The following is a 24,695-nucleotide window of genomic DNA, read 5'->3' as shown; positions in this document are numbered from 1 at the left end:
ATCAGTTGGATTTTCTCCAAACCCGCAAGAGCTTGCAGATTCCTTTATCTATTTTTTGTATTTTTAGAAAAAGAATTAATTTTGGCGTATTTTTCTCTTCGTGATTAAATATGTAAGGAGTTGAATGCCAGACAACATAATTGAACTTATTCAATGTTAAATATGGTGTAATGATCAATCTTTGACAGGAATGTTTTGCATAGGATTTTTTTTGTTTGATCTTAATTGTAATCGAGTTCATAAACAGAATAACGAAGTAAAAGCGTTCCTTAATACGAGTGGATAGACTTAACAGTGTGTGGAAATAATTGTTATAAATGATATGTGTCAAGTATGAATAAGCCCTCCAACACCTTCGCCACACACTAGGACCACAGAAAAAAATGGCAAGAAAATCAATAAGAGTCAACCATACCAATGTTCATTTTGGTACATTAATGGAAAACTTTGTGAAGATGTAAAATTGAAATACAATGACGGTGGAAAGTCGGAATGTTGAAGTTTTCGAAAAGCAAATAACATCTTTATCCAAATATAGGCGTAGCAAGTGATCCTGAAGTAGCGAACCAGAAATAAAGAACTGTCAATGTGTCTACTACATATCAGGTGATGATTTACTAAGGTAGTATACCATGATTCAGCATTTTTATATTTTGCGACTGCGCCATAGTTTTATTGATCAACGGTTCTCACTTTGACCTGTGCACACACATACCCTTAACATATTATAAAATGACGACCGTACCATACCGATTTTACCTTGTTAAATTGCCAAGGAGGCCAGACAGTTTGACGGATTAGTATTCACACTTAATAAGACAGAACATATTTAACGAGTCTTTGTCTGTATTGATGTTGCTTCACCGAATTACGGCGCGTTAAACTAATTGAGACTTATATTGGTCACTAGCCACTTATAGCTGAAGACTCGTACATTGACGGTTATGGGTATGACACAATCCTTTTCTAGGTCAACAGTAACAGGCCTTTTTAATCCATACATCTCCGACAGCAAGCTATAGTATCGTCTTTCCGGATGTCAGCGACGTGAACAAAGCTTACATTTTGTGGTTTAAAAGTAAAAAAACCAACAGGAAGTTTGTTCGCGATTACTATAATCATGGATGCTACGATTCATTTCCCTTAATGGTCTGTTGGTTCTTGTTAAAATGATATCCGACGGTTCACGAAGTTATAAACATATATTATTACATGATACTTCTGTTATCCGATACCTATAACTGTAAACCTATTCGGCTCACTAGTCATGATAAATATGTTATGGTTCACTAGATCCACAAACGCAATGTCACGATTCACAAGTAAAAAAATACCGTAATGCTATGGCTCACTGGTTAGCCATTATTTGACAGTTCACTGTTCATTGGATAAAATCAGCCACAAAAGCACATTGTGATCAGTTCCTCATAATATAAACCCGCAAGCTATCTTAGTGAATGATGCCGACATGCTGAAATATCACGTACAACTATGTTCCCTGGAGTCATTTAATATCAATATTTCAATTTAGATTTAAATGAAATTATCCAGCCCCGTTACTTTCATTCTTTCATTAAGATGTTAAAAAGGACGAGTTATATTAAGAACGTTCATCCAGATTCTACGATATCATAGAATGTTACCACTAAGTATAATAACTCACCCCCACCTGGCTTAGTAATTTAAATCAACTTACGGTTTTTAATTGCCCTATTGTTCCTCTTCAAATCTCGATAATAACACAACAGCCACCAAACCTATCGTACACAGTATCCTCTGGCTACACATATGCACTGAACATACTTTTTTAGAATCAAACACAACTGGCGAGTAATTTCCAATATCTCCCAATCACTCCAGTCATCATTACTTTATATACGGGCAGCATCTAATACACATCCACATTCACGTGCTGCTCTCGAGGCATACTCGGCCTCTGGTGCACGCGCTGTATCTCCCAGTAACCGCTGTCGGAAGTGACGCTTGGCATTTATCAACACATGATCGCCAGTGAAATTATTTTGGCATATACAATATCTAATGCATGATAAATAGGCTAGTTCTCGGATATCGTAATCAGGGTAATGGCCGTTGATTTGACTTTCTAATTAGGTCGACAGTCTTCGATCAATAAATAGAAACAAATTGTTATGCATGTATTTGATCAATACAAAACACCATTAATTAAGATCAGAAACAACTTGTGTATAGAAAAAAAAATCTGATGTTGACTTTTCTACATTTCAAGTCAGCAAATTAAAATAATGAGAACAGTACAGCCGTTTAAAAAACATCTACATTTTGTATATGTCTAGCGTAATTGGAGAGGAGTTTTAAAATACTACTGCTAGAATAGCAGTTAAACCGAGAGCAAACATTTATTTGTTTGACCTGCGTTCTTCCGACAGAAAAGACCAGTGTTTGAAAGCCTATCATGTATGCTATTATTTTGGGAGGCTGCGGTATAATATAAGTATCCTTGTACTTGTGCGGAGCCTATGTCAATTTTACAGTACAAATGTGGCATTTTCCTTTCTCTCATTCATTATACGTTGATATGCTAATTGTTCAAAACATGATGAATAGGGTTATATAACACACTTGTTAGAAATATTTCTTTGACAAAACGCCTCCATATTTCATCTGAATATGGCGTTGAATGAAATCTACTTGGTAATATTACACGTTACATACTAGTCATTTCATGTTTGAGACATGAACAATGTTCCACAGTTGAAAACATATCTGTATCTCAAAAATGGTAAATATCGGAATCTATTTCAATTCTGATTTTGTTTTGCGTCATCCAATGATGTATCTATACCAAACATAAACAGTATCACCGTGTAACGATTCTAACTGATTCAGAGCGGTATCCGTTATGTGACTGTTCTGTTGTTGTTTTTTATGTTAGAACAAGGGATAAAATCTGTGGTTTGTCGTCGTCGACGCTCTGAGCTGTTTAGGTCTCAGGGTCGATCGGTATTTCATCTGCAGGCGATTACAAATCGATATGGCCGTACTGGTGATATAATACCGAGTAATTAGTGTTAGCAAAAGACTGACAGTTGCTGGTCATCTACCGCGCGCGCTAACCTCATTTTATCAATTTCCAATTGATATTTTGCACCATTACCGCCGAATTCGCAATATAAGATATTAAGAACAACCAGTTATTTTACAATCAATGTATAGTTCCCGAGAATGGCAGCATTAACCAAATTTTGAACATGGTACTAATCGAGATTTCTTATTATATCGCAGGTAACGAAATAGACACAGGAAACAAGTTAATGACACATATTACATAACGAATGTCGTGAACATTAATTAGAATAGAACCAAGGGGTTTGACAGCTTTAGTTTATGATGCGTTTGGTTAATGGTTGAGTGTTGTTTCTTCTTGACCTCGTTCGTATGAAAGGGATATTCCAAATACATATACATTTCCCTCAACTCTACTATTTGTTTTCTGCCCTTTTGCTGCAATTCCATTATTGTGTGCGTATAATAAATTTAAGATAAAATGGTGGGTGTAATTTAATATAATGTTTTGCACTCTTGGCAGCTAAATCGAATCCCTACGATCATGATTGAACCAAAATAATCCAGGTAGGTTTATACTTGTATATACCGCCATATGGCCGATAAGCTCTCATCTTACACAAAATATCATTACCAATTCCGGGGAACATGTTCACGTATCTGGTAATATTGACAACAAATCGCTTCAACAGACATGTTATGATTTATACCGATTTCTTTGAATAATAAACACGATAACATATTTTTATTTCACGGGTGTTTTCCGGAATTAGCAGCATATTTTGCCGGCGGTAATTGCGATAATACGTTAGGTTTAATTAAGAGCAAAATTAACTAATTCCTAAGACAATTAATTTCACACCCCGTTTTATCCCTTAATTGAGGCAAAATGTCTTTGGTGCTTGGAGGTTGTTTTATGTTTTAAACGATACATTGTTCTACATTAGAAACACATGGTTCATGATACATTGCATGTTTTGGGTGGAATGTTTGTTAGCTGATTGGTTTTATGTCCCATTGACAGCTACTTCTATATAAGGTCTTCCACGTGCGAGATTTGTTGGTTATTAGCTATTGAGGGCTTAGACTGGTGCAGTCGTATCATATATCCTAATAATGGAACACTTACCAATTTACAGTGCTACCTAACTGGAGCATACCCTTCACGGTCACGTTATTTGTTATTCCCCAAACAAAACTCTGTTGAGCGCTCGCCCTTGTGAGGTAGGTTCTGGGATCTGGGATCTGGGATCTGTCCCCAGGCCGAGACATACCAGTCTAAAAAAGGGATAGTTTCTGCTCCTGATAAGTGCTCAGCATACAGGGAGAGGGACGACTGGTTCGCCCGTTGTCAGTATAATGTGGCCAGGTACGGTGTGTTGTTTGGTGCCTTCGGCAACATGCTTCATTGATATTGCAGTATAAAAAGGACTAGAGTTCCACAATACAGGAAGACACAACACGAAGATATCACAGTCTCCCAAAACACGCACTGCGCACTTATATGCGGTACACACCCCGGATATATGGGAGACCGTCCTTATATGACCCTGGTTGCTAAAACTGCGAAGGTTCAAGCCAACAAACTGTTTTAATAGTACTGACGAGTAATTGAAGACTTTCGACGATACTTAACATCCTTATTTTCGTACAACCCCTCGTTACGACGTGTTTCTGAAGACGTAGGCATAACTAGAGCTTAGTAAGCGATCACGTACGTACAACTTGTTTGTCAATAGAGGATGAAAAGGCGGTCAAGGATTATTTTTATCAGAATGTAAATATATTTACATTAATTACACAGAATTCACAAAGTAAGGGGACAATAAAACGGTACTTTTAACAATTAGCAGTAGATGTAGGATCGACAATACAAGATATCTTCCAGTGGAAATAGGTCATTACAAAATGAACCTTGGAATCAGGATTCCTATACAAAGCTTTAGTAAAACCATGGCTGACATAAAAACAAGTTCCTTGAAATGGATACTCAAATATGAAGTAAACCTAAATGTGAACGTGAAAAAAATTGAAATATAAGAACAATTAGGCATGGGCTCTAAAATATTAGTTGTTTAGATAGGGACACAAATTCAACATTGGAGCAAACAAGGCATGATAGACGGATTGATGGCAAATATGCTAACATAATAACGGAACTAGGCCCACAGAACTTACTTATCTACCTAAGGCGCCGTAACCCTGTCAAAGGAACCAGGGGACGACATACATAAGTGGACCAAGGGTTCCATACACCGAACAGACGACCGTTGCATTTGGCGGTATTGTGGAAAAACAAAGGAATTAGACAAGTTATAGCACTACATTTTGAACTTTAAAAAAAGTTACTTATCATCCTATGGTAATAAGGCACTAGTTCAGAAGCACATTTACTTAGTTTCTTTTTTATATCTTCAATTAAAAGCACAAATTCTCTGGAAGAGATCGTTTCAAGATATTTGCTAGATAAACATATTTCAAGCTGAATCTCGATTGAATTTCCACAAAACAGTGAACTATTAACCCTTTCGTCCTATTTATCAATGTACTGCTAAATAGAGGTCAGCACCGTTTTAAATGAAGGGCTTGTAATAAAATTAATCCCGCTCTCAGCAAAACTTGAGAAAATGGTATTAGCGCTCGCCCTTGTGAGGTAGGTTCTGGGAAAAAAGCAAATGAACATTTTCTGCTCCTGAAAATTTCATAAATAGATTTTCGCCCGTTGTCAGAAATGTGGTTTATTGCAGGTTGTTTGTTGGTGCCTTCGGCAACATGCTTCATTGATATAGCAGTATAAAAAGGACTAGAGTTCCACAATACAGGAAGACACAACACGAAGATATCACAGTCTACCAAAACACGCACTGCGCACTTCATGCGGTACACACCCCGGATATATGGGAGACCGTCCTTATATGACCCTGGTTGTTAAAACTGTGTAGGTTTAAGCCAACAAACTGTTTTTAATAGTACTGAGGAGTAATTGTAGACTTTTCACGATACTTAACATCCTTATGTTCGTACAACCCCTCGTTACGAACGACGTGTTTCTGAAGACGTAGGCATAACTAGAGCTTAGTAAGCGATCACGTACGTACAAACTATTTGTCAATAGAGGATGAAAAGGCGGTCAATGATTGTATTTTATCCGAATGTAAATACATTTACATTAATTACACAGAATTCACAAAGTAAGGGGACAATAAAACGGTACTTTTAACAATTAGCAGTAGATGTAGGATCGACAATACAAGATATCTTCCAGTGGAAATAGGTCATTACAAAATGAACCTTGGAATCAGGATTCCTATACAAAGCTTTAGTAAAACCATGGCTGACATAAAAACAAGTTCCTTGAAATGGATACTCAAATATGAAGTAAACCTAAATGTGAACGTGAAAAAATTGAAATATAAGAACAATTAGGCATGGGCTCTAAAATATTAGTTGTTTAGATAGGGACACAAATTCAACATTGGAGCAAACAAGGCATGATAGACGGATTGATGGCAAATATGCTAACATAATAACGGAACTAGGCCCACAGAACTTACTTATCTACCTAAGGCGCCGTAACCCTGTCAAAGGAACCAGGGGACGACATACATAAGTGGACCAAGGGTTCCATACACCGAACAGACGACCGTTGCATTCGCGGTATTGTGGAAAAACAAAGGAATTAGACAAGTTATAGCACTACATTTTGAACTTTAAAAAAAGTTACTTATCATCCTATGGTAATAAGGCACTAGTTCAGAAGCACATTTACTTAGTTTCTTTTTTTTATATCTTCTATTAAAAGCACATATTTTCTGGAAGAGATCGTTTCAAGATATTTGCTAGATAAACATATTTCAAGCTGAATCTCGATTGAATTTCCACAAAACAGTGAACTATTAACCCTTTCGTCCTATTTATCAATGTACTGCTAAATAGAGGTCAGCACCGTTTTAAATGAAGGGCTTGTAATAAAATTAATCCCGCTCTCAGCAAAACTTGAGAAAATGGTATAAAAAAGCAAATGAACATTTTCTGCAAATCTAAATTATAAATAGATTTTGGAATGGTTTATTGCAGGTTTAAATAACGGTTCCATTACAAACAGCTTCCCCTCTTTATCATACAAGGCTGCACTGCTATTATATTTTCTAAACGCGTTAAATTGATTATCACTCTTGGTTCCGAACAAACCAACATCTTGTTACTTAATGAATTTATGATATTTAATTAACTCATCCGTCGCTATTTGTAGTGTTTATTGAATAGTTATTGTATGATTTGTTTGTTTGTTTGATTCATTAACGTCCTATTAACAGCTATGGTCATGTAAGGACGGCCTCCCGTGTATGCGGTGTGTTGTGGGTATGTTGTGCGAGGTGCGTGTTTTGGGAGACTGCGGTATATTCATGTTGTGTCTTCTTGTATAGTGGAACTGTTGCCCTTTTATAGTGCTATATCACTGAAGCATGCCGCCGAAGACACCAAGCAACACACCCCACCCGGTCACATTATACTGACAACGGACGAACCAGTCGTCCAACTCCCTGTATGCTGAACGCTAAGCAGGAGCAGAAACTACCACTTTTATAGACTTTGGTGTGTCTCGGCCAGGGGACAGAAGTCCTAAGTATGCACATATGCATTGGTTTCGTCTTTAACATATAGAGCACGTCCTCGATTTTACTATTGGCAGTGTCCACGACGAATGTTATCGATACTCCTCTTATGGTTACACTATGACATCTGAAGGCTATGATTTCATGTTTCCTTTGATATTGTTGTTAGCAATATAAAAGTATAGGTAACTATGGAAATGGATATATTACATATTGTAAATAACATAGTACACAATGAAGGTCATCTATAGATATTAAATAGTGTATTTCTCATAAGAATCATGCACATTATACCCAATGTTTTATTTGGGACGAGAACGGAACAGTGTGGAATACGTTCGTACCCATGTCCTATGATCATTTACTTCCCTGGATTACTCCCGAAGTATCACGCCAAGAAGACAGATAGTGAATACAGGGTCATGCATTTTTTTTTTAAATAACTGACGTAAGGTTTGATGAGATTTAGAATAAATCGGATAAATGAGTTATCTCTGATCACATTTCTAGAAAATGTAAAAATTAACCTATGTAATCCTGTTATCCTACTATGATGGATCTTCTTGAACGAACGCGTAGTAAATTAACTGACTCTTGCTTTGATCCAATGCGAACAGACTACGATTTCAGTGAGACAAACTTCCTGACATTTCGGACCATCTGACGAATCGCTTATATAATTGAAAAGGAAAAGATACGGGCGAGAAGATAGATAGTGGATATTGAAAAGAGTCAATATTCTCTTCTTAATTAACAATGGATATCAAATAAAGGAAGATTGGTGCTCTTCATTGGGAACAAGAGTTTCATTTACAGAAGGATTCGTATCTACCGGACGCAGATCCAGGATATCCGAATATATATTGGCGAACGGGACAAAATGCGGGAAGCAATATCGGCTGGATAATTGACAGATAACATTACTGGAACACGGGGATCACGAGCAAACCCTATAGAAAAGTGTCGTATGATAGACATGGGCACAGGGAAAACAAATTATCGTAATGCAATACCCGTCCTTCCGGTATACGATGAATGACATGTGCACGTGTTCAAGTATAACTGTAAACCATGGTCGGGTCCTAAAATAGTAACTATACTTAATAGATTCAAATAAACATTTAAGAGCTAAAGCGACCTTTACGGTTTTATTACATACTTCTCACGTGCAATTCTGATAATATTCCGTTGTTGGAAATAGAACTGACAGCATTTAGTTTTGGAAAATAGGGCATATTGCTTTTTCATTTCTAAAATATTCAAAGGTATTAATATAGATTGCTGCTTCTAAAAAGAAAGCATACTCTTGAGGTAACATACTTTTTGATTGACCGGTTCATTTTGCATACCTTTATGAAGAAAACATTCGAGAATGGTTCGAAAATGATGTTATCTTGACGTCACAATAGAAACACCGGCGTTGCGTATTGGTTTTCACGAATAATCCCTTTGAACATTAATGAAATCTCACGTTTAAACGTATTTTATTATTTCAAGTAATCTAAAAAATAATTATAAACATTTTTTTTTCAAATGTACCGATGAAATAAAAAAAAAGTGAAAATTTTCTTAATTAAGGTGATTTTGTACGGTATAACGTCCTTATCCTTATTAAGCTTAGATCATTTGATCTTTTTTCATATGGTGTATGGTTTGGTAGGCACGGATCATCATATTAAACTTGTGAATTTTACAGTGCTGTCTGTGAAAGGCCTCGAACAGCTCATTTTAACCACCTAGGAAGCCGGCAGTTGGAAATTTACCAGCATAGTGACATATGCCTTTCGACTCACAATGTAGCCATTTGTTATTTTTAAAGCAAGCCCAAAATAAATGTACCCTATGCTATACGTATCAAAACAATGCATGTTGCTGATTCGCCACGAGGTGGTAACACATTTGAAATGCATTCATATAAATGTTAGATCTATAGAGGAAGTTACAGTAGCTATTTGCAGTGTGGGAGGATTTAGTGCTACATACGAAGCAGCGACAGAAGTGTCTGTTGGTCAATGTCACGACATATTGACAAATTTCCCAATGGGATTTATAGTCAATAACCTTCACAACGTGAACTTGTCATAGATAAATTTCCACAAAACTTCAGAACGTGACAAAAGACACATGTGTGTGGCGTCTTCTTTATGACTCAAACATACTTGCATTACAATACCATCTGTATCAAATGACGTTAATTCTACGTTTTTGAACTTCAGTGATATTCGAGTGATACGAACATAAAGGGAAAGTACTATTCAACGGCAACCTATTTCCAGTTTTGCATTTGCTTGCTGTGAAGGTTACAGCCTGATACAAACTGTTAACAATTCATAGATTCTATTGTTTCTTTTAAAACCTGTTATCATTATTGTATCACTTACCATTAACTTGCTATCATACATGTGTAATAATCGAGGCGTAACATCGGTTGTTGGCTGTTCTTCATGTGGGCGGAATTGTCTGTGTGAAGCGGAACGTGTGACCAGGTGCTGATATTAAATGTCAGAAATTAAGAGTATCTCATATTCCGCAGTTCAGTAAAAGAGCATTAGATATATGATTCGTATGACAGATCATCGATTATATTTCATACTTATGTATATTTTATTACATAGTTTACTCGTTTAGTTTATCCTTGTTCCTTAGTTTTATCATATACTGATGTGATCAAAGGGATATCTTCTATCTATAGAATGTTGTTTTGTCTCCACCTCCCTGCGTCGTATATCCTATTATTACCAAACCAAAATCATAAACAAGAACGAACATCAATGCTCTGCAAAAAAATATCTAGTTTATTTATTTTGTATGAAAATATTAACCGTGTTAAGTTTGTTTTGTCAGAATATGAAATCTGATGTTTTTCCTAGATGTATTTATTCGACCGAAATATATCTGGCTCATATCCAACAGACGTTTTTGGTCATGCTTTGATTTCATCATACTCAAAGCACATGTTCTTATAATACATCAACATGCTGACTACTGTTGATTAAATACATACCCCTGGTGAACCGCACAATAAAGTTATCACAATGACTTTAACTAATACCTTTATAATTTTGATTTTGACCAAATATGTATTGCAACATATGCTACCATTGCATTACGTTTTATCAAAATCCACCGACTCGTTTTCAACTTATCGTCTGGTCATCAACATCTGGACAGATAGATAGGATGAGAGATAGAGACTTCTCATTTTCCCCCGGTGATTGTACAAAAAGCTTATGCATAGGAGTGTGTCCTTAAATGATATAATAATTATCTGTTGTTGTATTTCACACAGAACTCTACGGAAGTAAATCATTTAATCATTTTAATATATTAATCCTATGAGCAAGTAGTCCAGTTCCCCTAATATCAACGTAAACAATGCTTTATATATATGGAACGTTTTTACTCCAGGTAAAATGGAAATCAAAATATTTCCTTTTAAGCTTTCGCTCACACAAAATATGTATTTTTCATCAGAGCTGTTGGTGATAATTGAGATAAAATGTGCAATATCAATTTTTACAAAAGAAGTGAATCTTTTGCCAATCTGTGTTACAAAATAAATCACATTCTATCTATGGAGAGTGTGTATAAATCAAATATAATATCACTAAGACATATAGTGATAGTGTAGTAAATGCCGTTATCATATCTCAGGATTGATGCTGTCCATCAATATATTGTCAAGTCTTTGTGAACTTGCAACTTGGTTTAATTTCGTTAAATGTCTTATCAAATACAAGGTTAATTTATTTTTGGATACCGCTATTTCATTTTAAATTAGTGTTTCACAATACAAGATGCAATAAAAGCACCTCTTCTTTACGACAGAAAATGGAAAAACCTGAAATCTGTGCCGTCATTTATCCAATATAAAAAAGAGTTAATAGCTTCTGTTCGAACTTTTCGGTCCATTTCCGTAACTTTTATTGGTATTTTATCTCCATGCAATAGCGGGGGTCATATAATTCTGTTCCATTACTCGACAGAAATTGCCCATACACAGTTGAAATGCTATTTTGTACTGAGATCATTTTTGTACCAATGCAGAGCTAATAGTAATTTTGTCCTAATAAAATAACCTTCTTTCGCCGTATGTCTCAGGGACATCTTCCAAAATCTGCCCTCGCACTGACGTCTTTAAGCAAACGCGAACAGGAAAGTATTATTCGTTTTGCTATTCTTACTGACCACTTAGAGACGATATAGACCAACATTCCAATGGGTCATTCGTGTGATGATTTTCTATTTGTACAAACGACCTCCAATATGATAATATTACATTCGCTCTGATTATTCACTTTTCAGATTGGCTATTATATGGTTACGTAAGATTCGATGTATGGCATATCGACTCGCTGTTTCCATGTTTAGAAACATCGGGTTAATATTCCTTAGAACTGTGACGTAATTATCTATACGTTTTGTTATTCAGTATGACGTTCTATGGTCATAATTTTTCTTAAAATTACCATATTATAGGATAATTCTTTTGACATTTGTTAAAGTAACTACATTTAAGCATTGGCTGTCATATTTTTGAAATGCATTGGTGTGTAATTGGGTGATCTAGTATAAAGCCAATGGTGTGTTTTACACATAAAGTCAAAAATATGACATCCAATGTTTATATTTACATTTATATAGTCATTCTCGCATGAGAAGTATGAAAATAAAAGTCAATTTTTTGTAGTGAAAAATATCATTTCGCGGGAAAGAGTTAAGTTCTTGCAACTTCCGATATGTTACCATGGCAACCAACTAATCAATAACAGTAAATGAAATATTCCCATCGATTAAATGGGATAAACGGCGATAAGTACAACATTTTAATTGATTTTAATTATTTTAATAAAAAATTATTTCCATATTGATCAATTTTTAACATATGTTATATTCTTCAGTGAATTATCATAATGACGTGAAACCAAGTCATTTCTTCACCTTTTTGAACTCTGATTGTGGTATTACATATATATAGTACGTCAGAGCCTAACTGCCAATGTAAATACTGGAAAATATCACACATTGGGCTTAGTAGCAACATATAGGTACTGTGCAGTGGTAATGTAAATATATCTAATATAACAATTAAGGACCTTTGATTCGGTCCATATGGTGAAATTCTACCAAGGTGGTATAACACTATATGAACTTCAACAAAGGCCCGTAATCGATTAATATTGATTAAACTGTAGTCAGACATACGGTGCTAAAAAGAGCAATTACAATATATTGCAATTTCAAAATGTTTCATCATTTTGCTGCAACAAAACGTGAACCACATTTTATTTACTTGTCCGCTACTAGAGCTTGGATGAAAAGCGTGTTACAGCTTTTCTACTTTCACTGTCATTAATTACAAGTCTTATACTATGATCAGCAATAACCTTAATTCGATGTACTTCGTATCAGTTAATCCTTCAGTGTGTTAGCTCTCCATGTCTATTAATGTAAATGGAAGGGTCTGGTTTCAAATTTTCAAATCAAGCATACGGAAATTATTAGTATATATATCAAATACAATAAATGCAGGAAATAAAACTACTCTTTAAGTAATGTGATCTAGAACATGATGTGACCGGGTGTGGTGTATTGCTTGGTGTCTTTGGCAGCATACTTCAGTGATATTGCACCATAAAAAGGACGAGAGTCCCACTTTACAAGACACAATACGAATATACCGCAGTCCCCCAAATACACACCACTCATGTCATACACGCTACACACCACATACATGAGAGGCCGTCCTTACATGACCCTTGCTGTTAATATGACGTAAATATAGTAAACCAAGTCAAACCAGTACTACTACGCATTTATATATGTGTTTGTAGGTAGAGTAATATAGTACAGTATTAACCCTTGGAAGGAATGTCACGTTGGATATATTATCTAAACTAAATGTAACACGTATGTAAGATACAGTTTTCTCTTATCCCAGACAGGGATATCCACAGTTTTAGCGGTGTGATATTTTTTTTATCTCAACCTAGGATAAAGACAAGCTACATGAGATCTTTGCACGTGCACAACAATGGTATAACGTCAAAACAATAGTATCATGACGTCGCGGTAATAGTATTATCCCATCTCAGACAAGAATCTTGCATTCGCATTGGTTAAAATGACGTCACGTGATATCCAAGATATAGTCGTATCGGGTTAGTAGAAATCGTATCAGGTTTGGACAATAGAGTTATCGTTCTTTGCCCCTAACGTCATTAATAACAAGATGGCGGTCAAGTAACGCTTCGCGACGGCGGCACTCAGAGAGATGGAGACAAAATGTTTGAATGATAGCGTTGATGACCACTTTCAAAGCAAACTGAAATCGACAACACTTATTTAGGATTATTTAACAGAAATGGACTATGACAACGCATTCGAGTCAATGAGGTGAAATTTGTTTTAAGTTTTGAGTCGTTTTGGTTTCCATACTAATAACAAATGCATTTTGTAGTTACTTCACTGAAAGGGTCTTCGACCGGATAAATTCGTTACACAGTTAGTGACTTAATACGGAAGATATTGGGTCTAAAATAAACTTGTATCGGGCGAGGCGAGGTCACTAACAAACTGTGTAACTAATATTATCACGTCAAGACAGGAATGAAATGACGCCACAAAGACGGCAAAGACGGCGACTCATTGAGGTCACGTCATTCTCGCTTGCATAAGTGACACGTTTTTAAAGACACAATGTGGTGCACGGGGTAAGAGAAAAAAGAATAATTCACTCTCTTTGAGGTGAGACAGAAGATCTCAACACTCGGGATAAGATTCATAAGCTGTCAAACACGAGGCTTGGCCCTCGGGTTGAGATTCTCATCTCTCACCCCAAAGGGGATGAAAGATTATATTATTATCTCATTGAGATAATGGTATAAATGGTAAATGCATGTACAAAAGACAATCGATTTAACTGATACGAAAAACATGAAAAAACACAATATTTAGCTATGCATAAATTCATATAAATTACTCGTGTATAAATCTCCATAAATGGAATCAAGGCCATAGTTGATATTTTTTCTGTGGTAAGGAAGCCTTAATACTTAATACTTAATTCGGGTTGTCGTTATACATGCACTTTAACATTTTACTATTCATACTTGCTAGTATTTATAACTTTTTTAAATATCATCCGGATCATAAGACGACCTGCGTCATGAAACTTTAGTTAGATGCACATAGCGAGAGTAGTAGTACACAAATACCATTATACCTACAGCCGGTAATCTCATTAAACAAAAGTACCATCGACCTTTATATATAGATAGTGTATGCATAGAAGACTGAACTCTTATGGCACCAGGTGGAGTGTAAGAAATGTAATTAACAAATTGTACTTATCGACCTATATCTTTATCATTTAAAGCTGTTTATGAAATTCAATGTTTCATGTATCGTGTTTACGGACGACACAGTAGACCAGGGTCTTTTTTGCTCGGATATGTTTTCGCGTTGGACGATTATAGAACATTATCATCATGTAGGTTTGCCTTCATTTGTGATATCTTATAATGTAATACTCAAGAACTATCATCTGTATCTTAATAATTCTGCAAGAAGAAAGGAAGCTTATACTGCCACTGAATGTATATATGTTTCTATTGCTTTTGAACTAAAGTAGAATACATTTCTTCACATTTGGGATAAGTAAGAAATAGTTATACATTGCAACTACTTTACATATCGGTAGAATTTAAAAGTAGTCATACGACAGTTAACATTCAAGATGACCAAACTCCAGATATGCCCATATATAATTTAATGATTGTTAAAAGTGTTTTTCGTCTTTACCTCATTAGAGTACATATTTCATAACTGATCACATGCATTACCATTAACGGCTGGTTCATATGCTGATACTGGTATATTGATATAATATTAATTAACGTCAAAGACTAAAGTGAACATCGCTGCATTTCCAGTCAAACCTAATTAGGCATTAGCAGCGTGGCTATGACGTAATTTCAGATTTATAGGAACCGAATGGGTAGAGGTCCAGAAATGAGTTTCAGCGATACATTGTAGGATATGCATCAACATAGCACGCTAATCATATTATATCAAATTGTTTTCAAGCTTCCCAGTAGTATTATTTCCATAATGAGAAAAGCAAACGACAATGACATCAGCTTACCTCCCTTGGTGGAACTCTCATTAATTCTGCATGATTTATTCGATTAACTCCTTGAGTTGCGTGCACATGTATATATAGAATGATGTAAACGTGCCAATGCTGCAAATGGTAGTATGAGCATTATCTAATTATTTCAGAGGTAAATGATCAGACAGCGGAATGACCTTATCAAACTCTATTATACATTAATGATTCAACGAAATGACTTTGTCAACATACTGGTACTCACACTAAACTGTTAAAAATGTCTATGCCCGGGAGTTCAGACGAAGCCGGCTGTAATGTTGATGAAATAAAATGATCTGTCATAGTATTTTTACAGATATAATTTTCATAATGTTGAACTTTATATCGAAAACATAATAGATGTATAACATTAAGTCAAAAATAACTGCGCGTCGTCCATAAAATAATTTCATTTTCCACAAATGTAATGATGATAATAGTGATGATGATGATGATATACTTGTTACAAGAAAACAATTTCAATACAAAAATGCTGAAAGGTACTTTTCATCGATTTACATATATTACAATGAAAACGGTAAACTGGATGGCCAAAATAGAAATAACATGGCCCCATTTGCGTTTTGGTCAGACACGCACATTAAGTTTAACAGAATTAGAGTATGGAGCTATGTTTTAATATATCCATTTAATTGTTTATATTAACTATCCTATCAGATGAATATTATAAAATATCATATCTTTGATATGTGACAGATTTGCAACATGCTTTTGTAAAAATCGCAAATAAATAATAAATGATGTAAGGGACAACACACCAGCTCGGATTTGAGAATATGATCAGAATACTGCACATGCTAGAAATTCTCTTGGTGATTGGTGGGTATCGAGTGATGATCCTTTGATGTCATCCATATTATCTCCCACCGGAAAATAACATGCAATAATCTGATGTTAGCAATGTTAATGTCAGTATGGATCAAACACCGTCCCATTTCATTGGAAATCGGTTAAGATCATGCGAGATGATGTGCTGCACACTACAGTTTGATACATGTGTTTAATTAAACGGAACTGCTTGATATAAAAGCAATGATACACGTGATAAAACCATCGAAATTTTGTAAAGAATATTTCTATCATTTCTATCGATCCAGCTTTCAATAATAACAAAGTACTATGCGTTCCTGATACAGGAACACACTAACATACACCAAGATGACATAACATTTTTGCTTATAACACGCGTTAAAATAAGTATATTTCTACTTGTGACCAATTTTATGATACGTTGTTGTGGTAGTAATACCTCTCGACTAAACCATAATCATGGAGTAAGAGGATGTATTGTATTTACATATAACAAGATGACCGAATCAATGACCCTCAAAACGGATGCTTTAGCAACTGCCAAAAGTTGCACTAGACGCAACAAAGTTCAGATGTCCGCCTTCGAAGCGGTTTTCGAATTCTAGGAGTAGACAAGCGTGAAAAGTTTGTAACAATGTGGTAGTGTAGTGTCGACGTTTCCTAGCGCTAAACAAGAAAATGATAAAACAATTTTCTGTATCTCCTATGATATCACTGCAATTCAAATGATTTTTTTTTATTTAATATTCTTTGCACGTAATACACAAAAAAAAAAAAAAAAAATACAAAAAATACAATTGTGCGATGAAAACATAATCTACTTTTGTACAACCCTTGTGAGTTGATAACAATAAACTTAACAGTATAGACTCAATCGATTTTTCACGTTTGTAATCTGCAGGAGATCGCAGAAGACAATAAACAGATGGTTCCAACAAAAGCTAAGTCATCTGCGCAATGGATACTTAATTACCTTTGTAGGCGATGGACGCGGCTGATAAAAGTTAAACAGTAATGACATCTTCGTTTGGTTTCTGAAACAATTAAGTATTCAACCAGACTTCTTTTAACTGTTGTTAGATATCACAGCAATGACTCAAACAGAAGGATCTCAACAGGAATTCATTCAGATAACACATTGTTGTATTTTTACCACGACCAATCTTTTGGTCTGAAAAGGATCATTTAGAGCCCCTCGAAATAAATTTAAAGAAATGGCATTAATTAATCCATAGTTTTGTTTTTGTTGTTTTTACCAGAACGTTAATCTAATTACCGATCCGCATTGTTCTGCACGACCCCTTGGAAATTTGTTTTTTGTATATCTTTTGTCCCGTTGTATCGGACCCAGTCCCTGTTTATTCAAGACCGTTGATGTCAGTTTTTTTAATCTAATCAATTAACAGTAGTGATCCTCGCACTTTTTTGTGCAAGTGAAGAAATTACAGGAAGACAAGTAAAGAAACAATAACGATTGTGCTGTTTCATCTACCATGCCATACTCGACTGATTTATTGCGAAAACCTTCGCTAAAGACCCCATTCACTTTTCATCATATACTTGTTTGTTTGTTTGCTTGATTAATTACCGTTCTATTAACAGCCAGGGTGATGACGGCCTCCTATCTATGCGGTGTGTAGCATGCATGTAGTGCGGGATGTGTGTTTTGGGAGACTGTGTCTTCTTGTATATTAGAACTGTTGCCCTTTTTATAGTGCTATATCACTGAAGCATGCTGCCGAAGACACCAAGTAACACCCCCACCCGGTCACATTATTTTTATTTTGACAACGAGCGAACCAGTCCTACTCTCTGTATGCTGAGCACAAGGCAGGAGCAGAAACACTATCACTTTTATAGACTTTGGTGTGTCTTGGACAGGGGACCTTTCACACATCTGAATTGGACTGTAACACATATTATTGTTTCACAACATAGCGAGTGCAGGTGCATGACAGGTGTCCTTGTAATTTCACATCAATTTATCTTACGGACACGTCGCTGGTAAATAAACAACAATAAATGGTCATTTACGTATATAATGTGTATTAGCATTGACGTAGTGGCCACAGAGACCGGCCGAAATGTTATGCCTGAGGTCAGGTTTACACTTTCCTTCAGTAAACACACAGCATTTTATAGTATTACAGCGCTAGTCATGTCGGAGGTATTCCATTATTGTTGTATTTGCGCTCATTGCAGAATTTGTATAATTTTTTATAGTTCAAGGATAAACATATGGATTCTAATCAATGGTTAGGCACAACTGGCGTCAGCAGAATGAAGATTAAGTATTGGAATCATAAATATAATAAACTTATTGAATTCGAAAAATAAATCATCAATTTTCAAGCTTACAATGGTGCAATTTCGAATGACAGACAATTACTTTGGTCCTATAGGACCCGAGAAAGAAAAACATATAATATCAGACTTTGGTTTTTTTTTATTAATATGAATATTTAACGGCGTCTAATTATCTACGACTGTAATTCGTAAAACTTTAAATATCACGTTTCGTTTAATCAAACGGTTTCATACAGTACTAAAGAGGGGATGAGAATATTGCGTAATGTATTTAATTAAGATAAATTGCGCTCCTGTTTTCATTTTTATTAAAATGATTTCATACGATTGAAGTAATTACACCATATAATCCGTATTTCAACAATTTTGGTGACGGTAATTATTTTTGAATTAATATTTTTCATCATCAAGTGTACTACTAGAGGTTTAGAACAGCCAATTCTGAAATTCTATGATGTTCGAGAAATAAAGAGTCTTTTGAAATGCATGCAATTTAATGTCGAAAGTTTTCTCATCATGTTTCCTCTCATGTTTCATATGCATTTTAGTAGATTGTTTAGAAATGCTATTTTTTCCAAATAACAATGAGTATTATACATGAAACTTAACCCAGATAAAGTGACCTAGGTTACCATTGGACATAGGTAAGATGGCACGATACGGTATTTATGAATAACAATCAATGCAGTTTGAGACAGATATGTATACATGAAAGCCAAAAGGACAAGGCGTCATAATAAATCGGGCCATAACCGTTACACACTGTCAGAATGTGTCAAAATCCCTCGCTCTTGGTTCCCGTGAAATATGACCTTTTGATGCAATGTACGAGTATAAAAAGATTGTGTGTATTGACCAGCTCATACCTGAACGTTACAATCTCCGGACACTGTAATACCTTTGACGTACCTTCTCCCTATACGGACTAACCTAATCTACAGAATGATGAAAACGACGATAGTTATCCTGGTTCTCGGACTTGCGATTCATTCAGGTATGGTGCGAATAATTTCAATCTTTAAAATCGGAAATTTAGTATCCTCTCCTCTGACTTTACCAAGACTTTTTTTCTTTCGTTCTCATAATGTAATGATATAAAAGTCTTATTTATCTCATGCATCGTAGATTTGAATTCTTATTGCTTATCGCATAGAATCAAATCTTACTTATCTTAAATATACAAAATATATCTTACTTGCTATCGTTCACTTCATTGGAGATGGAACTACATTAAATGACAAACCTAATTGTTTATAAAGCATCTCTGTTCTCCTAATTGGAAACAAAAACACGAAGACACATTCCAATATTGACTTAAACATAACGACAACTCAGTTTAAAAAAAATAAAATAATAATAATAAAAAAAAACAATAAAAAAGGACGAAACTTCTTGATACAATTATCATCTCATTTCATTCTAAAATCAATTCACTCGGTCGAATTACACTTTACACACACTATCTTCGAATGAAATATTCATTGCAACGACAATAATTCAAAATCGTTCGGATATAGAATTTATGTACCATTCTTCCATAAAAACTCATCATTACAACCTTACATCGTAGTGTCAAAGTGAGGGGTCTGATCGTTAAAATACCACATCGTGTATCAGCTCTGATCATAAAAATACCACATCGTGTAAGAGCTCTGATCATAAAAATACCACATCGTGTAAGAGCTCTGATCGTAAAAAAATACCACATCGTGTAAGAGCTCTGACCGTAATAATACCACATCGTGTAAGAGCTCTGATCGTAAAAATACCACATCGTGTAAGAGCTCTGATCGTAAAAATACCACATCGTGTAAGAGCTCTGATCGTAAAAATACCACATCGTGTAAGAGCTCTGATCGTAAAAATACCACATCGTGTAAGAGCTCTGATCATAAAAATACCACATCGTGTAAGAGCTCTGATCGTAAAAATACCACATCGTGTAAGAGCTCTAATCGTAAAAATACCACATCGTGTAAGAGCTCTGATCGTAATAATACACATCGTGTAAGAGCTCTGATAATAAAAAAATACCACATCGTGTAAGAGCTCTGACCGTAATAATACCACATGTGTAAGAGCTCTGATCGTAATAATACCACATCGTGTAAGAGCTCTGATCGTAAAAATACCATAACACATCGTGTAAGAGCTCTGATCATGAAAAATACCATATCGTGTAAGAACTCTGATCGTAATAATATCACATCGTGTAAGTGCTCTGATAATAAAAAATACCACATCGTGTAAGAGCTCTGACCGTAATAATACCACATCGTGTAAGAGCTCTGATCGTAATAATACCAAATCGTTAAAGAGCTCTGAACGTAATAATACCACATCGTGTAAGAGCTTTGATCCTAAAAATTGAGTCTCAATGAAATGTAATAATTTTCACATGGTGACATGGCATTTGTGTTAATAAGACATATAATTGGAATAATGGATGTATAACGATGATACAGCGTAGATAGTTATCGATTTATGTGTCGATATTTTTTAGATGGAAAGGGGACGCTAATAACATGACGCTATGTTGTCTCTGGAAGTCTGCAAAACATTTCCAATGATAATTATGACGAAGAAAATTTCTAAGTTCTTCGACGCATTCAGGTAGAAAGTTATGCTAATGTAATATTCAACGCTTAAAACTGCAAATGCCTTAATGAAATATAGATTTTAACAAGCGTGATGGAAATTGAACCTGCAATAACAAATTCGAAATCCTACCAGTTCAAATAGTAGGTTAAGAATAAATTTGTGACCATAAATGAATAAACGTTAACTGCTGATAGATTCTGGCCTGGGGAGATGCAATAGAAATTTGATAAAAAAACTTCATTCTAAAACCGGAAACGAGCTTCTCTCTGCAATGAATCGAAATAGTACTTAAGGCACATGAATTGATGTAACCTTGTTGCAAAACACTACATGTAAATACAACCTTTTGCCATAAAACGATCATTACTTACCTCTTGGGGGTGATGCCACAACCATGAATGTAATCACGTGGTTCTATATGGTAATTTAGTCTGCAGTTTAGCGAAATATCCTTTTACCTTCTTTATAATTAAATGTTAACGACAATGTATAAAGGATCATTTAAGTGAACTATGACAGTTTTACTTCTTTTCACACGATTAAGTATAAAATCAATGCCGACGAAAAATGTGAAAGACATTGGACAACACGAACATATCTTTTCTTCTGTATTTTTATTTTACTCTAGTTAAGTAAATGCATCGTGATGTTTCTTTTCCTTTGTAAAGCCTCGTGTGTGTTAAAACTTGTTTTTCATTACACTTGAAATCGAATGACCCACACAATTGCATGATAATCGTAGTTCTGATATCGTTAGATGGATACCTAAATGCATTTTAAGTGTAAGTAAAGAAAAGAAAAAAATGCCAACGTTTTATGTTTTTTATTAAAATGACCTGGTGTTGTAACGATAAGTGAGATTTTAATGATATCCATTTAACATGTATGCCAGTTATTTTTATTTGTGTTTTTTTTGTGTGTAACAATGTTGGTGTCTTCCTGGTTACGTGTTGGTTAAAAATGCTTAAAATGTTTGTTAGACACAAACGTCTCCCCTTTCCTTCCTGATGCAATCATAACGGAATGCGCAAAGGCGGGATAGGGAGAGCCAAACACGGATTACTCATTGGCGGCCATTTTGCAGCAGATGACCAGTAGAAAAATATCTTTAGACAGTTGTAGGCGATAAGCGACCTAGAATTATGTTTTTGGGTCCAAACTATATAGTATCCGAAGGAAACACGTGCCATATCAATCGTCAATCTAGCATTTATAATTCACGAATAGTGGTTGACATTTGGTGGTAGAATGTCAGGTACACTACCATCCTGATTTACATATCATCAGAGAACTGCAAATTATCTCCCATGTCAGATAGTTAAAGATATAAAATAAAAATACCACACACGAATCTATTAAACCATAATACTAATGTATGTATTACGACTTTCCCCTCCTTTCTCTAAATAATTTTGGCATCCATACGATCCAAACGAGTTTATTGTAGGATTTTAAAAATATGTTTCATAACATAGGTATTAAATTGATGTATTGTATTTTTTTCCAGTAAATTCACAAATGATGCAAGCAATGCAACAGTTGATGGATAATCCATTATTTGTAATGAGCATGCTCAACCAAAACAACAACAACAACAACAACAACAGAGGTCAAAGTTCATCTAGTTCCGGAAGGAGGAGCACGTCGTCAAGTTCCGGTTCCAATAGTGGAAATCCTTTGGCTAATATGATGATGCAAGCAGCAATGTTTGATATGATGGAATCCAGCGGTGGGATGGCTGGAGGTATGGCCATGAATCCCATGATGTCAATGATGATGCCCGGTGGTATGGGAGGACTAGCAAGTATGATGGGTGGTATGAGCAACATGGCCAACATGATGAGTAGCATGGGAGGTATGAGCGGAATGGGCGGCGCAGCATAAATAACACTTGCATATTATTTATTATATTTCAAAAGTCGGCGGCGATGTTGAAGCCTTGTTTGTATTGTTAGAATAGTGGATACAGATATGATGCATCACGGAGTAGATTGCTTCCATTTAAGCAGAGAGTGTGGTGCTAATGATCACATATTCTTCATGTTACCATGGAAATTAAAGTGTACATTAAACGATTTTTATAGGATTTTCTGTTTTCGTTTTATTTATGGTTAAGTGTACCGGTGTGATCGGAGAGACATGTTATATGTGACGCACAATACATTGAGGTGTATATGATGTTATAAAAGCTAGAAACTGTTCAATTAAAAATGTCAAATAAATTGTTTCGAATAAGATTTATTGGTTACATGTAAGGAAATTCAATATATTTACGAGCTCTATTTTCATGTTTCCTGCAAGAAGGTCATATTTTAATGACAAATATAATATAATATAAATATTCCACATGTTTTCAATTGTTACCAACCTACCGTCGTTTGGCACTGGTGTAATATAATGATGTGAAAAAAGAGTCGCGCAAGAAATTTGAAATTGTATTGGATCGAATTAATGAAGGATTATCATCGGCTTCCACCGTTGAATTATCTTTAACGGAATTAAGGAAATATTTCTTTCTTTCCTCTTCCTTAGAACATATTAAGTATATATCATATGAAAACTTAATATAAATTAAATATGCATAACAGCAACGCAATTCCGTTGTCAAATTCGATATGGCCGCTGTCAGCATGTTGATTTCTTACAAAGTGCCACTATTCAGTAGCAATGTTTTCTGTTTGTGCACACCATTTAAGTGACACAAGTCTAAGAATCAAAAGATATGGAATTTCATATCACACTCGAGTACATTTTGTAAAACAGTGATACGGTAACAAACTCCAATTGTAAAAATACAAGATGATAAATTTTAGCCATATTTATGTATGTATGTAACAACGTAAATTCCTCCGATTAATTTTCGGAGCACCCGCCTATATAACGGTACAACGAAGTCAGATACACTCCACAAGGGATTACTGGGTTTAGTGTCTATGGCATCCAACAACCAACTCTGCCAACACAAACTAACTACAATTTATATACAAACATGCACATGCAACCATACACAGAGAACAATTAATTTAACTATTACCATAAACACCCAGCCCCCCAAGAATGCACTAACACTTATTGTTGTCTAATATATATTGTTAATCCCTTAATGCAATATGTCATTACCATGGTCCGCTAAGATTATACAT

The 24,695-nt window shown here is 35.2% G+C and overlaps 1 protein-coding gene across 1 annotated transcript in view; it reads right to left on the bottom strand.

The window, feature by feature from the left end:
• The window catches only part of LOC138317086 (uncharacterized), a 70,448-nt gene extending 48,500 nt beyond the window's left edge, over positions 1-21,948 (bottom strand). Inside the window, exon 1 of the mRNA XM_069258709.1 lies at positions 21,924-21,948. Within this exon, the coding sequence (XP_069114810.1) occupies positions 21,924-21,948 (25 nt within the window). The remainder of the gene's footprint in view (positions 1-21,923) is intronic.
• Between the last annotated feature and the right edge of the window lie 2,747 nt (positions 21,949-24,695).

Source organism: Argopecten irradians, chromosome 1 (genome assembly GCF_041381155.1).
Source record: "Argopecten irradians isolate NY chromosome 1, Ai_NY, whole genome shotgun sequence".
In the NCBI taxonomy this organism is placed as follows: domain Eukaryota; kingdom Metazoa; phylum Mollusca; class Bivalvia; order Pectinida; family Pectinidae; genus Argopecten; species Argopecten irradians.
The sequence above is the reverse complement of the archived record's forward strand: the minus strand, read 5'-3'. Positions and strand labels throughout refer to the sequence as shown.